General features: G+C 35.2%; 1 protein-coding gene across 3 annotated transcripts in view; it reads right to left on the reverse strand.

Annotated features, from left to right (window-relative positions):
• The window catches only part of LOC115450511 (MAP/microtubule affinity-regulating kinase 3), a 246736-nt gene extending 231003 nt beyond the window's left edge, over nucleotides 1–15733 (reverse strand). The window contains exon 1 of one of the 3 annotated variants that reach the window (XM_037437522.1): nucleotides 15433–15733. Coding sequence is in view for 1 of the 3 variants with exons in the window: in XM_037437616.1 (XP_037293513.1) it covers nucleotides 14982–15125 (144 nt within the window). In the remaining 2 variants the exon portion in view is untranslated. Of the gene's footprint in view, nucleotides 1–14981 lie in introns of all 3 variants that reach the window. The other 2 variants (XM_037437616.1, XM_037437534.1) reach the window with 2 other exon arrangements.
• Nucleotides 15734–16012: the final 279 nt, after the last annotated feature.

Genomic DNA, 16012 nt, shown 5'->3' on the forward strand with positions numbered 1-16012 from the left:
ATTTTAGGACATGAGCTGATATTAAAACAAAACACTCTTTGAGGACTAACAGGGATATCTTAGACTTTAAGATATACAAAAATAGGCATTATATATAGTACAAACAGTGGCGAAGGACTCAGATACCCCGATTCAAGTCGGATTACCTTTCGTAAAATCTCATCATCATTAGAACGATTTGCAGACCACCTTTATGCGTATATTAGTATATATTGTGTAGGGCTCTCTTACAGAGAATTTCACACTTCACCACTGGTATACAGTGCAGTGTGACTTGTTCGAAGTCTTACTCGAAACGAACCGCAAGCAACACGTAACAGAACATTCCTCATGTATTCGCTGAAGAAATTTAATTAAACTTGTTTCCATTGTTCTCGTTGACAAAAGCTAGACAAAAGAAAGTTTCGGATTAAGTAAAATTTATTACAAAGTTAACAAACATGAAACCCGATAGCAGTTCACTAAGAAACCAAAAGGCATGACATTGGCCGACATGAAAACGCGAACTCTAATACGATTTTAATTACGTCAAATAAACTGTCATTTTTAATAGCATTGACTTACAAAAGAGTAGGCCCTATATAAATATAAAGTTAATAGCTCTACGCGTTCTTAGGCCCAAGAATATTGACAGAGGAACAGACAGACGGACAAAAAGTGGTTCCTTAAGGTGCCTTACTATGTGTTGCTCTCTTAAGAGTTCTTTTTGAGATACGGAACCCTAAAAAGAATATATTACTATTGTCCTGACTGAGGTATAAGTAACAAATGACGCGCAACACCGAACGGTCATGATGTTTCGCTACATTTTCCACTAGCGTAGTTTACAAAACATCACGCGATAAGGGTTATATTATATTCTTTAATGCACACGAATTACGAGACGAGCAAATCTCTTAAGGCCAACGCATGTAGGGCGCAATAAATGTCTTTTTTTTTTATGAATTTTGACAGTATATAAGTTTCGACAGTAAAAAAAATCTCTGCGCATGCGCTTCGCTATACGTGCTTAAGATTTAACCATATTTCTTGCCCACACCGCTGCCATTCGTGCTCAGCCACATTCAAAGTCAGGTAGTACGTAAGAAAGTAAACCATCCGACCCAATATCACACTAGAAAGTAACGCACATTTTTACAGACGTCCAGTTTCCAACTCTCGCGGCGCCGTATAAGGATAACGCGACAACACCGAGCCGCGGCTGTATTACCGTTCTTGTTTTTGCATTGTACTAGGGGTTTTCGAAAGAAAATCACGTACTGCGAAGTCGGCGGTTAGCGAGACCTTGTGTTCGAGATTTGTTTTGTGTTATGTTTAAATTGCGCTTTTTGGTAAATTATATTTATAAGAACTTTATTTACTTTTCTTTGTACGTTTAATGGACGTAAAGCAAACCAGTGAAGTCAACAAACAGGTCGACGCAATGTCGACAAATTTGTAATTTTTTCACCAATCTAGCCACTTCGAAACTAGCTAACAGAGTGAATACCACGAACTGGTTTCATTTGATAACACTAAAAAGTGCTTATACAATAAAATTCTTACCCATTTCATAAGTCTATTTAAAATAAGGAAAGATCTGATTTCTGTCGAAAACAAATGGTAGAAGCGTTTAAAACCACGCACCGAAAAACCTCAGTTAATTTCCATTTTAAAAATCAGTGGTACGTTAAACACTTGGTAAGTGCAAACACATGAGATCATTAAAGAAAATGGTCATCGCACAATGTTTTTGTCAGCATTGCTGTAACGAGCGTTGAATTTTTATCGTACGACAATTACGGTGTTTTATATCCTATATTATTAGCAACAACGTTGATTTTTAATTAACATTTGCAGGTACTTTTAACACGATTTTGTTTACATACGACATTATGTATATTGCTGATCTATTTATTTACATTGCATTTATATGTAAATGGTACAATCTTCATTACAATACATTGTCTAAGACGTAAATAAACAGTTATTTTATATGATTAACAATCGTTTTCAAGAAATGATCTCAATCTTTAATCCGATTCCGAGGTTGACCAATCTAAACAACTAATTTGTACGCATGTCAAAAGAAACTTTGTTCTGATTGGTTAATATTCGACATATCGTAAAAAGCGATTGGGATAGTTCATTGAAAACGGCGGTTAATTGGGTTTTGTCTAAATTCCAAAATCGAAATGCGAATTATGATAAAAGGCACTCAAAAACAAATTGATTAAAGTTGATTTTGCTGTAATATACTACCATATTGTGAAATATTGAGTTAATTGTATAACCCTAATCTGGTGGAAGAGCTCATTTACGTAGTTTCACGCCTGGCCAGGAGATATCTATTCACTCTAACCTTCAAGAGCCTCTGAACCATCATACAACATGCAAGACATTACCCAATACAAAGCCAGATGCAAGCACCAAAGATTACCGTCTGTTGCAACCGCAAAGGTATACTTAACAGTGCCTGTAGCAATCGTGATGCAAAACGACACGCGTCCCGACTCAGGCGCATGCGCATGTCACCTGAATTCAACTAATTACACCGGTGACAGTTAATTGGTCTAATTCGACGTGGCACACCAATTATAAAGTACACGAAGCACAACCTCCTAACGTGTGTACAAATGTTGGTTTTTAGCGTTTAGTTTACTGGGAAATTTCGCTGGTGACAGTGTACCAGACATATAATATACAGGATTGGTCATAAGCACCGTATATTCGGTGAGAATTGTGTAGTTGAATCTATAAGAATCATTGCTTTTTAAAGTGTGAGGACACCCCTCATAGGAGGCGTGATGACATGTAAAAGAGGGTGTTTATGTAGATATTTTCAATCAATTTCTATCCTTTAGTAATAGTATTTTTCTGGATTAAAGGTACCATTTGATCTGTGCCCCTGACAACGTATAAAGATTTGCGTATTAAAGGCCTGAAAGCGTATTAATAAAAAAAAAACCATCACATCACAGGAAGGTATACACACGGCGGTAGGTGGGTGCACCGGTTGCGTCTCTGCCTATCTCTTCCGGAATAAAAGGCGTGAGTGTGTGTACATTTAGAAACGAAAAATTAAGAGCGCGGTAAAGTAACTCTACTGAAGTTATTATACACTGTGTTAGATAACGAATAATATTCTATAAAGCGACCGATATATTCAATCATAAATATTAAACTACATAATAACCAATCAGTGTTTAAACTATCGAATATAACACGACAAAATCAAGACAGCCGCTAAGGTCGCGTGCGTAGTGCTTGTATCGAATGACACCTGGTCGCATGCAGTGTCTCAGTTTCGCGCTGGCCTGCGCGGGCGCACCAAATATCGCGTTACAAACGCTCTGGCCAAGGTTCATCGCCCAGATGTGACATAACTATGGCCGTAATAAAAGTTAATGTATCTAATACTTTCATAGTTGTATTACAAATGCGTTTATTAATGTTTCTTTAGCATTTTTTAGATAAATCATGAAGTAGTCACCAGTGTCGAGAAGGGAAATTTTCCAAAAGCGAACCCGTTACAATATAATATAGGTACTCATATGAACAAATGTGGTCTTTAAATCATTCTAATGTTATTTAGATTTTATATAAATTACGAAATCCGACGGAAATCTGGTTATATAGATCCTTTACCACAAATTATTATGCTATAATGAAATAAAAGAACGAACTTCAAATGGTGTCATCATACACTTCATACTTTAGTTCAAAACAACTTACTTCCAAAATTATCTACTATCTAATGGGTAGAAGCATTAAAAGGTAACTGACTAAACCGAGTAACAATATCTCCTGTCTTGTTACCACAAATAAAGCTTAGACGTCACATTTGGACTGAATCACATATTATGGTAGTCAATGCTTAGAAATAAAAAAATATATATATATGTGACGTAGTGACGTAGGTGAACATAGTTGTACTTATGACAACTCAAGATACATAATAATAATAATTAGAAAATACTTTTAAAACTACAGTCATTTAGTGCTAGAGATAAAATTAAAAACGCAAAGTATAACGTAACTAAGAAAACCAGATAGGGCTGAGAGGTAACAAGAGAAAATATATACCTATATTTTATTAAAATTATGTCAAGGACGCGTCGGGCGATAAATAGGGTCTAACCTAGTTAACCTACCAGCCTTTCACTAGCTACCTAAATGACTACCCGAAGAACAAGGCATAAAGAAACTCTAGGCTTAATTATTTGAACATATGGGCGATAGTATATTTTAATTTTACCTTTTGTCTAAGAAGAATGTATCTTTTTAAGACCATATTAAACACTAGCTTTTGCTCGCAGCTTCGCCCGCCTGAAGAGCTTAGCGCGATAATCTTTTTTCGACTTACTTGCTATGTTTCGTTATATTTATTATAACTAAATTACACAAAATCATTATAAATGTAGCCTATGAATCATTCTGATATATAACCAATATTACTGTAGAATTTCATCCAAATTCTTTCAGTAGTTTTTTCGTGAAAGAGGAAAGAACATATATCCATACATCCATCCTCACAATCTTTCGCATTTATAATATTAGTAGGTTAGTTACAGTTATCCCAAAATAAACCCAAGACATTGATTAAAAAAATTACACGATTTACATCAGATTATTGTATATATTCCTGAAAAAAGGTGGTGGGATATTTTGTAGCGTACAAAACGCAGGGGTCTCCCAAAAGTCCCTCACAGTAAAACGGTCGATACACCCGATTCGTAACAAGAAATGTTTGAATCCATTAGACGGTCTAGACTGAACACGCCCAGTTTGTTTCTAGATGTTTAATGTTGAACTGATATTGAAGAGTTTTTGGCTTCGTCTATCGTATTTAAGAACACTCTGGGTAGGTAGCATTATTTAAAAAAAATTAGTTAAGATTGAAGATTAGGCCTGCATGATCATACATGTCACATGATATTTTCGTAAAATATTATGAACTTTAAAACGCAGTGATAAGAAGTAATTTTGTATCAATATTTTGCTACCATCGAGTTATACATCTCTTGTTAGACTACATTTCGATTGCAATAATTTACCACCAATTAATTGCAATAATTTACATCAAACAAAACTGCCCAATAAATTGTCGATCAATCATTTCTAATATTTTTGCATACTAACGTATGCGCATGCATCTATTGCGAAACCTCCACGTCATGTGGTCATTGTCGAACATATGATAATAAACGCTATTACTTAGAGCATACAATGTAATTCGTATTGACGAGTGAAAAGGGGGGGGGGGGGGGCTATTCTCGTGGTTCGTCGAAAACGTACTGACGCATTACTTTCATCAAGTCATTTGTTGTTCAATTTAAAGTAAAATATTTTACAAAACAGTATAAATAATTATTGTTAATTACTTAAAAAATGTTTAAAAATTTGAATAAAACAACTTTTATTTCAATTATTAAAAAAAAACGTACCACAATAATTATCAAAAAAATATATAACTACAAATAGCTAGCTCACTATTATAAGGTTCTATTTTATATTTGATGTGCAAAGTGAATTATATTACATGATTCTAACTCATTTTCAGTAAAAAGAAATCAAAAATAAAGTGGAAAAATAAATTACTATCGTTGGCCTCCACGCTGGCCTGGTGCGGGCTGGTAGCCTTCACATACCCTAGAAAATTCCTAATAGAGAATTTCTCAGATATGCAGGTTTCCTCAAGACGTTTTCCTTCACCGTTAAAGCAAGCGATAATTCACAAAGAATACACACATAATTTTTAGAAAAGTCAGAGGTGCGTGCCGTTGGGATTTGAACCTGCGGACATTCGTGTTGGCAGTCGTTAAGCAACCAACTAGGCTATCGCCGCTTTTTTAGTCCCATTACACGTACTTTTATAAAATGAAAAACGTTACCACCGGTTAAGAGAATATTTTTTCTTAGCGAAAGTCTTTTAATCCGCTTAACGTTTTAATCCTTGCCGCGGTGATTAAAATTCACCTTTAGAGCTGACGGTAATGTTATCTTTTTGCCTTGCCTCTTGCTCGTTCATTTTTATTATTAAATTCTAATAGCATCCTATTCTAGAATGAGACAACGTTTTATCTGTTTAACTTAATCTATCTGTATAAAATGCTAATTGTGTTTTGGTCGAATGTATGATGAAGAAGAAACCTGTGTTATTGTATCAAAGGTCGCCACACAATTAAATGGGTCACCTTACGGAAATTACATTCATCGTTCATGATTATCCAAAATATCAAAGGAATTGTAGATATTTATATAAAATTTAAATTGGAAATAGGCAAGAGACGTTTACATGGGCAGCCTTGCGGACCATACGAAGATTTCACAGCAATGTTGTCTAATTCCTACAATATTAGATAACGTACGTTTACATTCACACATATTCTTTTTAACCCCGAAGGCATAGGCACAGACGTAACTAGTGCATCTATTTTCCGCCATGCAGTGGCGAAGGGTCCATATAACTCGATTCCTGCTGGCTTCCCTTTTGTAATTTATATAAAATCTAATTATTACAACGATCGGCAGGCCGCATTTATGCATATTAGTAAAGTTATATGTTGTTCCCTTTTAGAAAATTTCACCATTCTTCACTGTCGTCACGTGTATTCCGTCACATTATTGCTGGAGCTCGACTATCCCATATCGGATACTAGCGACCCGCCCCGGCTTCGCACGGCTGCAATGCTGATACTAAATACACTACAGAAAAACTGTGAACGTTGTATATAAAAACATAGCGGCCCGCTCTGGCTTCGCACGGGTATAACATAACAAAATAACAGTATTTCTCCACTATTTAATGGATGTTATTATACATATAAACCTTCCTCTTGAATCACTCTATCTATTAAAAAAAACCGCATCAAAATCCGTTGCGTAGTTTTAAAGATTTAAGCATACAAAGGGACATAGGGACAGAGACAGCGACTTTGTTTTATACTATGTAGTGATAAATTCCTGACTTTCCTACCTTTGATTTCTAGGTTGTAAATATTACTTCCTAATGACGTTCTAACTTCTAAACTTACGCTATGCACCGCGTTAACTCTCGTTTATCGATCGCGCGTCGCCGCAACCTGACATGGCAACTCATTTCAATTTGTTACACTATTTTGATAGTTGTGGTATGATTGGAAAATTAGATTGTTTATGTATCTGCTGGACTGAACAACAATTAAAAAATAGTGAAATATTAATTCAAATCGATCGTAAAATTGAAACTATTAAGGATTTTCATTTTATATCCGCCTAGATACCATCGTGGTCCAACCCAACACAAGGTGTTAAAACGCCATAGTGGCCCACGTATGTGTGTCGCGTTCCGGGATCAGCATGTGTATATCCTGTTCCAACAGGCCGGCATAATTGTGTCGACTGTCACTTACCATCAGGTAGGATCACTTTGCCGCGCACGTATAATAAATATAATAATAATAATATCAGCCCTGTATTATATACTTGCCCACTGCTGAGCACGGGCCTCCTCTACTACTGAGAGGGATTAGGCCTTAGTTCACCACGCTGGCCTAGTGCGGATTGGTAGACTTCACACACCTTCGAAATTCCTATAGAGAACTTCTCAGATGTGCAGGTTTCCTCATGATGTTTTCCTTCACCGTTAAAGCGAACGATAAATTCACAAAGAATACACACATGATTTTAGAAAAGTCAGAGGTGTGTGCCCTTGGGATTTGAATCTGCGGACATTGGTCTTCGCAGTCCGTTCCACACCCAACTAGGCTATTGCCGCTTATGCCGCCGTGCACGTATAAAAATGAATATAATTCAAATCTCTGCACATTTATCACAGAGATTTAACACAAAGCTACAAGGGAACATAATTACTACGCTCTATCACGGCATTGCGATCTAGAGTTGTTTATTCAGTTTTAAAGTTTTCTCATCACGACAGACCAGAGAATTTCCTGCTGTCCTTTTCACGTACCTATTTCCGCTCAGGATTTCATTTTCAAATGCACCCACAGCCAGTGTTTCCCCATTCGCTGATGTTTTTATACATGAGCCACGCTGATGGTATGAGACATGGTGAAATTTGAGTTTTATTCAGTTGACGTAGAACTGGATTTGGAATGTTTCATCTCAGCTGGTAGAAGCAGAATCTTTTAGTATTAAAGTCTCTAAGATCGAAAGTAACATGGCAGGGGTCTTATTTCCTGACAATATAAACTAATAACGCGTGTTCGTTATCTTCATGAAATTAGCGTGTAATGGTATTCTGTATTGCAATTTCTATTGTTTTAAATGCGACGAAGCGCGTTACGTGCTTGTTGCGTACTGTCAATACAACGTGTGGTTTAGAGAATAAGGTCCCAGGCACTTTAAAGAGCAGCCAATGATCTTGTAAATTCACTGATGGTAATTAATCGCGACTATCTGAGAAGTGTAAACGCTCTCATTGCCCGAAATTGTGAGGATGCTCTCGATCTTCCAGATGGAGAAAATATAAAATTATTCATTATAAATTCTGCAATCTTTCTGCTCATACAAAACAAACCTGCTGCCTACGAGCTTTCTATGAGACAATTTCCTAAGTCAATAAGCTTTTTTTTAAGCCATGAACTACCACGATCCGAGTTATAGACAAAAGCTAGTATCAAACAATTTGTGCAACGTACCACAGAATCCCCAGGTAATATATCGGATTAGGGACAGCTGTCCTGTTTTTGTTTCGTATGAAACAACATCTGTGTGCAATGCAATGCGACGTTTATTCGGAGACCGCCGGGATTTTCATGATATTTAATCTGTTGGTTTTGTAGAAACTCTATTAATCTTGATTATTGTGTGAAATGCTTGCAAATGTGTTTGTTGACTTGTCTTTTTAAGTAAAGGAATAACCGACAATAATTTCGTCTACAATTTATAGACCCAAGGGTATTTTTTTCGGTACGGCAGGAGTATTGTGAATTTTCTAATATTTTCCATACAATTATCGATTTCAGTACTTTTATATTTTTCACCATAACACACCAACCAAAACAATATCAACAGTCACGCAGCACAATAATAACAGAAAATACTTTCGTTCGCCGCGGACGCGTGCGCGAGCGTTTCCCCGCTGCCGGCTATATATAGCCCACAGATGCATATGACATAACTGCGACCCTGTTAAATTTGGAAAGTGCATAAATGTGACACATAATGTGGTGCGAGACGACTCCTTCACGTGTGCGGGTTATTTCGTATTTCCTTGGAGGTTGTATGCGAAGTTTTGAATAGATTTAGCGTCACGATTTTTGACAGGCAAACTGGAGGTTCACGTGTGCTTTTGTATTTCCTTGGAGGTAGTAAAGTAATTTGTATATGATAATATAAATACCATAGAGTATGACGATTGGCAGTAGGTGAACGTGGTATAATGGTTTATTACGTTTACGCGAATGTTGGACATTAATATTAAACTATTTTACCGAGGTTTTTTCAACGTGGTATTCACTTACATCTACATAAACTGAAATATAAATGATAGCCTTATTGTAATGAAAGGTTCATAGCATTTTGGATGTTATAAAATCTGGAATATATTGGTGGTAGGGTGATGACTGATGACCGCATAGTACGTATACAACATTTCGCTTCTCTCAAATCTTGGTGGCGTTTCTGCTATTTATAGGCACCAACCAAGAAATTATGGATTTATATTAAAACTAGAATATATTAGAAATTTAAAATCATACGCTTACGACGAACATGTGATAATTTTAAAACACCATAATTCTCAAACTAATCTCAGACCTAAATTTACGTAAATACAATTTCTTGCATCAAAATTTTAATTTATCATACAGATCAATATGGCGCACGCGTGTTTGCGTGCTCAATCAACAAGTGAACAGTGGCCCAGCGATATTAGCATAGTGCGAAGTGGGCAGATAGGGAAAAAAACGTAAACAATGCCCCGGGAAAACTGTCGATACTCGTGACGCCATAGAAAAATCGTTCTGTTTCGATCATACGCCGTAGGGTTGTCACGCGCGAAATACAGGATTAATGTGGATAAATTTGTAGCTTTCTTGATATCGTTGAAATGTACTTTAACTTGGTTTTTTGAATGCAGACATTACGGTTTTCATTTTTTATTAACTTTTGTGGTATTTTCTCTAGACAAGGTCGTATATGAAAACAATACTTATAGTTTAATCTTAATTATATCAATAAGATATAGTTTTATTAAGCTGAAAATACTATTAAATAAATAAACCGTTTTATACACGCTTATCCGTACGTTCTTATCTATAATTTTACACAGAAACTTGCTTATATAGAAGATTGTAAACAAAGACGCGACAAGAAGAAAATCATCATCATAAGTTGACAACCCTACTGGATACTGACGGAAACTCATTTACTGTTCAAGTTCAATTAAAAACGGAGCATTTACGACCGGAACAAACAGAAGCCACTTCTTATATGCATGTAGTAGCGATTGATTTAGGTAAACTGAAAATTTATTTTATGCAATGGATTGTAGAGGGTGGTAATATTTAAAAAAGCTTTTTAACAGTGACAGGTTGTTGCAAAAGGAGTTCGATATATTAATTTATCTGATCAAATGAGTATCCCAAAATGTCAAACTTATGCATTGTTGAATTATCTTCTGCACTTATCGTCATAATATGTTAATCTTTAGAATCTAACTCTAAGTCTTTGTCACAAATAAATGATATCAAGTATAATGATTTATTTTCTCGCGAATGTTAACCATCTAAAAAAATCTAAATTTTGCATTTTATCTCGTTGTGTTTTAAGTTCATTACCTTCTGGTTTTATTTTCATTAAGTACCCAATTCTATTTTCTTCTCTTAAAAGAACTTCTGATTCCTCAAGCATATTTAAATCAAAAGAGCCTGATAGCCACCAGTGTCGCAGCGTCTATACAACTCGATTCTTACCGGCTTCCCTTTTAGGTTTATTATCGTTTGTCTTTGTTTTTTTCCTGTTAAATTGGCCGCGATATGTTACTTAAGACAATTTTTTTTGCCTCGGGTTAAGGTTTACCTTTTGAAAATTTTCACCTTTCGGCACTGATAGCGACACTATATATCTAAGAACCGTATTCTATAATCGCTACAAAGCCTCCAGGATGAAAGGCGCATCAATTATTCTAGCTCAGTTGACTCCCTGAATCTACAAACTAATTTACACATTCCAATGATTCCTGTCAACATTTCTACGTATTTTCAACCGAACGATTCATGCATTAGATGTCGGAGTAAACAAACTATCCATAAAGTTATTAATATTTATCGAGTGCGCACTCGGAGTCACGTCAAAAATAGTTTTTACTAACCGATGACAGTTTGTGATGATGGTATGTTAATGATTAAGCGTGGTTCCGTAAGACGTACGCGTCAACTGATCAATGATTGAATCCATCACGCCTTTACCCTTTTCAGGGGTCGGCAGAGATGTCACACACATTGCACTATCTTTTTTTATATTTTACTTATTTATTTGCATAACATGTACACTTTTGTTACTTTTTCACGCGCTTAGAACTTGGTAGCCGTTATTAGACATTGTTAATTTGAGGGCGCAATAACAATTATCTATAGACAGAAAAATTAGATAACTATAGTAATTTTCGAAAATATGAAGACTTACATATTATTTATAACATGAAATATGTATTGCTTGTATTCTATATTAGGTCCAAACTACCATGTAACAATATAATTAGATTTCAATCCTATTGTCATATAACGAGCATAATTACAGACTCAGCAGCAAGACCGAGTATCACTCGGCTCGACCGGGGTTATCAAACGATCAATAAATGTTAAACATATGTCTTAATAAATAATTGTGACAGCAATAACATTGTATATATCAGGTACTGTTAGTAACTTTCGTTCTTACCTAGTAGAATAAAACAATATTTGTTTCTCGGCGATCGGGAACAGGTCCCGAGGGAAAATAGTCTTTATATCTATTTAATTATACTTTATTGTTTATGTAACGTTCTCTACAGTTGTCGATACAGAATCGCTTGCATTTAATAATCTATTGATATTTTATAAGGAAATGTGATGACCAAATGACTCTTCAATGACTGACGTATTCGGACATGCGAATGTACTAAACACGTTCAGAAACTATACACTAGGTTAACATCTTCCAGAGAGCATTGCTTTGACATTTCTATTTTCATTCTTGTGCTGATTTTCATAAAGAACATACGACAGGTGTGGTTTATAAATTATATATTTTTTTTATAAAATACAGTACGAGTAAATGGAGTAGAGAGCATGCGCATACCTAAGCCATTGAACAGTGGGTCACCTGATTGTTTACGAGGGCTACAAATTCCATTTATATACTCTCTCCCTACTGCGCACGCGCCTCAACTACCAAGACTGTTTAGTTGGACTACAACGTTGACCTAGCAAATTGGCACGTAAAATTTGATTTAAAATAACCCATATTTCAAACATACAACACAAACAAACGGTTATTTCACATTTTACGAATGTTTTGCGCTCGTTGTGTAATCGTTACGGCGTACCGAACGGTCTCCCAAAACTAATAAGTCAATTCCGCTCATTAAAAACGTTTCGTCGATGGTGTACACGAATCGAAACACGTTACACGTGTTACGTACGATGTCAATCAATATTTATTGTACAAACGCGATCGGTTTGCGTTAACTAGACGTTTTGGGTAATTTTGTTTTGTTTATTTGCAAATTTAAACTAAATTACAAATAATGTTAATGCGTTCGGTATTAATTTTTCAAAATGACAAGAAATACGTAATTTGCTTCTTAGAAATCTAAGACATACGTAATAAAAAAAAAAAAACAAAATATTTCTATATCCGAAAAAAAGCAATATTGCGTTCAATATTAAACTTGATTATTCCGCAAGCGTTACCTTACGTAAGTCATTATTGACTTCAAACAGTACGTTATAGAACACTAATCAAAAGTTTTTACAAAAAACATCGCGTTAATTAAAACACTTTCGTACATACACAAATTGATAACACACAATTATTATAATAGCGTAAAGTAGACAACACGGGCGACGGACATTATGACGTCATTGTACGTACACTAGCCGAAAGCTTACATGGCGTAATACGATATTGATCCCCAAGTCATTGCCAAGTGTCAAGATTATTTAAAATATGTTAAAGGCGATATAAATTTGACTTAAGAATATGAAGTATTTATACACTATAGATCATAAGAGCTTTTCTTCAAGTTTACAATCACTTGAGTTACTGTTTAATAATATAATATTATATTGATCCTTATTGTTGAACAATTAAGACAATGTTTCCATTACATTTGTAGAAAGCATATATTTATTTTAAAATATTATATTTCAATAAATAAACCCAATGCATGTGTAAAACTTACTATTATTCTTAATAATAAAGTGTAACCGGTTACCGGTAGTCGTGTCGAAAACAGACAAATAACCAAAAACTCATACAAATAAAATGAAGCACAGAAATCCAATTTTATTATTACTTATATTTAATTAACAAACTAGCAACCAACATAATATATGTATTTGCACTGATGCGGTTGTTTTGTTAAATACATATGTTAAACGTCCCAGTAACATAATTGTGTTTTTGTAAACAGTTCATTAAGTATCTTTAAGTTGTTGTATGGTTGAAATTTATTGATTTATATATGCTCAGGATCCTTTTTGAGGTCAAATTTCTTTCTAACTGTTGCATTCGACATCTAGTACTTTAATGCTTGTAATGAAGACCACTCAATATATAAAATTAATAAAAACCCTTCTAGCTTAACAAAGGACAAAATATACTAAAGAAATTAATATTTATAATATTTTAATAGAAAAAGGATGACTAGAAGAATACTTGCATTTAGTATTTTATTTATTTTAACGATTTCACATATGAATTTAATCTTTTACAAAATAAACTTCCTGTACAAACAGGATAAAACATGATTTTCAAATTGCCATTTTCATATTCCGTATTTATTAAACCCAAATCATGTAGCAATACTGGTGAATCATAAAAATTGCTTCCTATTACATAGATTAAAGGTACTTATCAACCTATACTCGCAAATTTACCATTTTGTTTCTAAAATGTGGGTGGTTTACATACTAACAATTATGTTTCATTTCATCTTTTTATGACTTTCATGTCAAAATTTTTCATAGAAAAAATTTAAAAAAATTGCATCTATGTTAATTAACAATTTTACATAAACATAATAAATTAATGGATTTTGTTCGCTTTGACAATTTCCCAAAAAATATTTTCCTATTCAATCCCCAATGTCCAGAAAGAAATTAATATGGCTCAATAATTACTATCCTATGATTAGAAGTGCCACCCATATATAGTAATTTGTAAATTAATACAATTTTGTTAAGTAATCTCTAAGGAACCATATACTTTTATTGACCTATTAAAACTACATATTTAATTATTATTGTTACCTTTATTTTCTGTATTTAACATAACCATAACATTATTTCAAGCATTTATTACATATTATACAAAACAGTCATTCTTATAATAAATTGGTTGTAACTTTATAAGTCCAAACAGAATAGTAATATTTAACTAATGCTTAAATATTTTATCTCAATGGTTATGGTATGTTGGTTCCACTTTCTACACTGCAATTGTAGACTTCCTTGCACAATACACCACTGATACAATTGCAATAATACTTTAATAACTTAATCTTCCTTTATCTATGCATATTAAAAACACATAGATAATGCCAGAGTGTTTGGATATTGTGTATCATATTAGCTTTACTATACATTGGGTATGTAGGTTGTAATGATATTGAAAGCCAGAATAGAGGGCAATGAGTTATACACTTGCAGTGGGTTTTTAATTGGATTATGGATTACAATTTAGAAGTACTTTTAGAATAAGGGTTTGAATATTACTATACTTTGGTGGTGTATTGACCGACACACTATCGGCGAATGACCAGGGGATCATAAGCAAAAAGAGTGACTTACCTTGAATATCGGCCTGGGATGTCTTGGCTGCGAGGAGGCAGCCGTGGCGGGTGTGGCGGCGGGCGCCGGTGCCGGCGCCGTCACATGGTCCGCCGGCAGAGACTCCGGGACAGTCTGGAGCGTGGGCCGCATCGTCGTCGACATTTTCACCAGTTCACTAAGATCACTTAACACCTCGCTAGTCTACCGTCGCCGTTCGCATCCTCCGCGGTGGCCGTACGTTCAGCCCGCCCGACCGGCTCCTCCGACCCTCAGCAGGACGCCGATGCGGCCCCCGACTTGACTCCGACGATCGACCAACTACGCCCATCTAACCGCATTTTCCGCACGACGAAAACATCGCAACGCCCCGAGCGAATTTAGAAGTACCTATTTCACTTTCACGTGTGTGCCGTCGATCGTCGAGATGGAAAACGGAAATAGACACGCAAAAAACTATTAGAAAGCTTACGGTGTCTTCTCCTGTCACATAAACACAGAAGGAATTCGCCGTTTTGACCTTATGTCGACGCGTAAACGAATTTTGACGACACCGACGGTTCGCGCGAACGGTACTCGATCGCGCCGCGGACGAATATTAGTCGATTTAATAATAAATTTACTAAAGATATTTACTTTACTCCGATAAAAGTCCTCACATTCTTGAATTCACTCTCAAGATGGCGGATTTTACCTACTCCTCGTAAATGGGCACAAGGCTGACACGAAAACATCAACCGGCTCTCTACCAATCCTTTTCTTTTGATACCACACGAAAAGAGATGATGATATATGAAAGAGTTCAACGGCGTTTGTGATACGTCACAGAAAAACTGCCAATGAGCATGCGCACAAGTATCGTTTATTCAAAATTTTGAACGCACCCAAAGGCGTTTTATTCTTGCATGTCATAACAATATACGTATACTTGACAATAAAGATTTTTTTATACAATTTATTATTTGCATTCAAAATAATAATAATTATTTTACATATAAATTGAAAGAAAAAAAAATATAAAAGTAACTGTAGTTCGTTGTTGGCTCATTTAA

The sequence above is a fragment of the Manduca sexta genome, chromosome 2, assembly GCF_014839805.1.
Source record: "Manduca sexta isolate Smith_Timp_Sample1 chromosome 2, JHU_Msex_v1.0, whole genome shotgun sequence".
Taxonomy (NCBI): Eukaryota; Metazoa; Arthropoda; class Insecta; order Lepidoptera; family Sphingidae; genus Manduca; species Manduca sexta.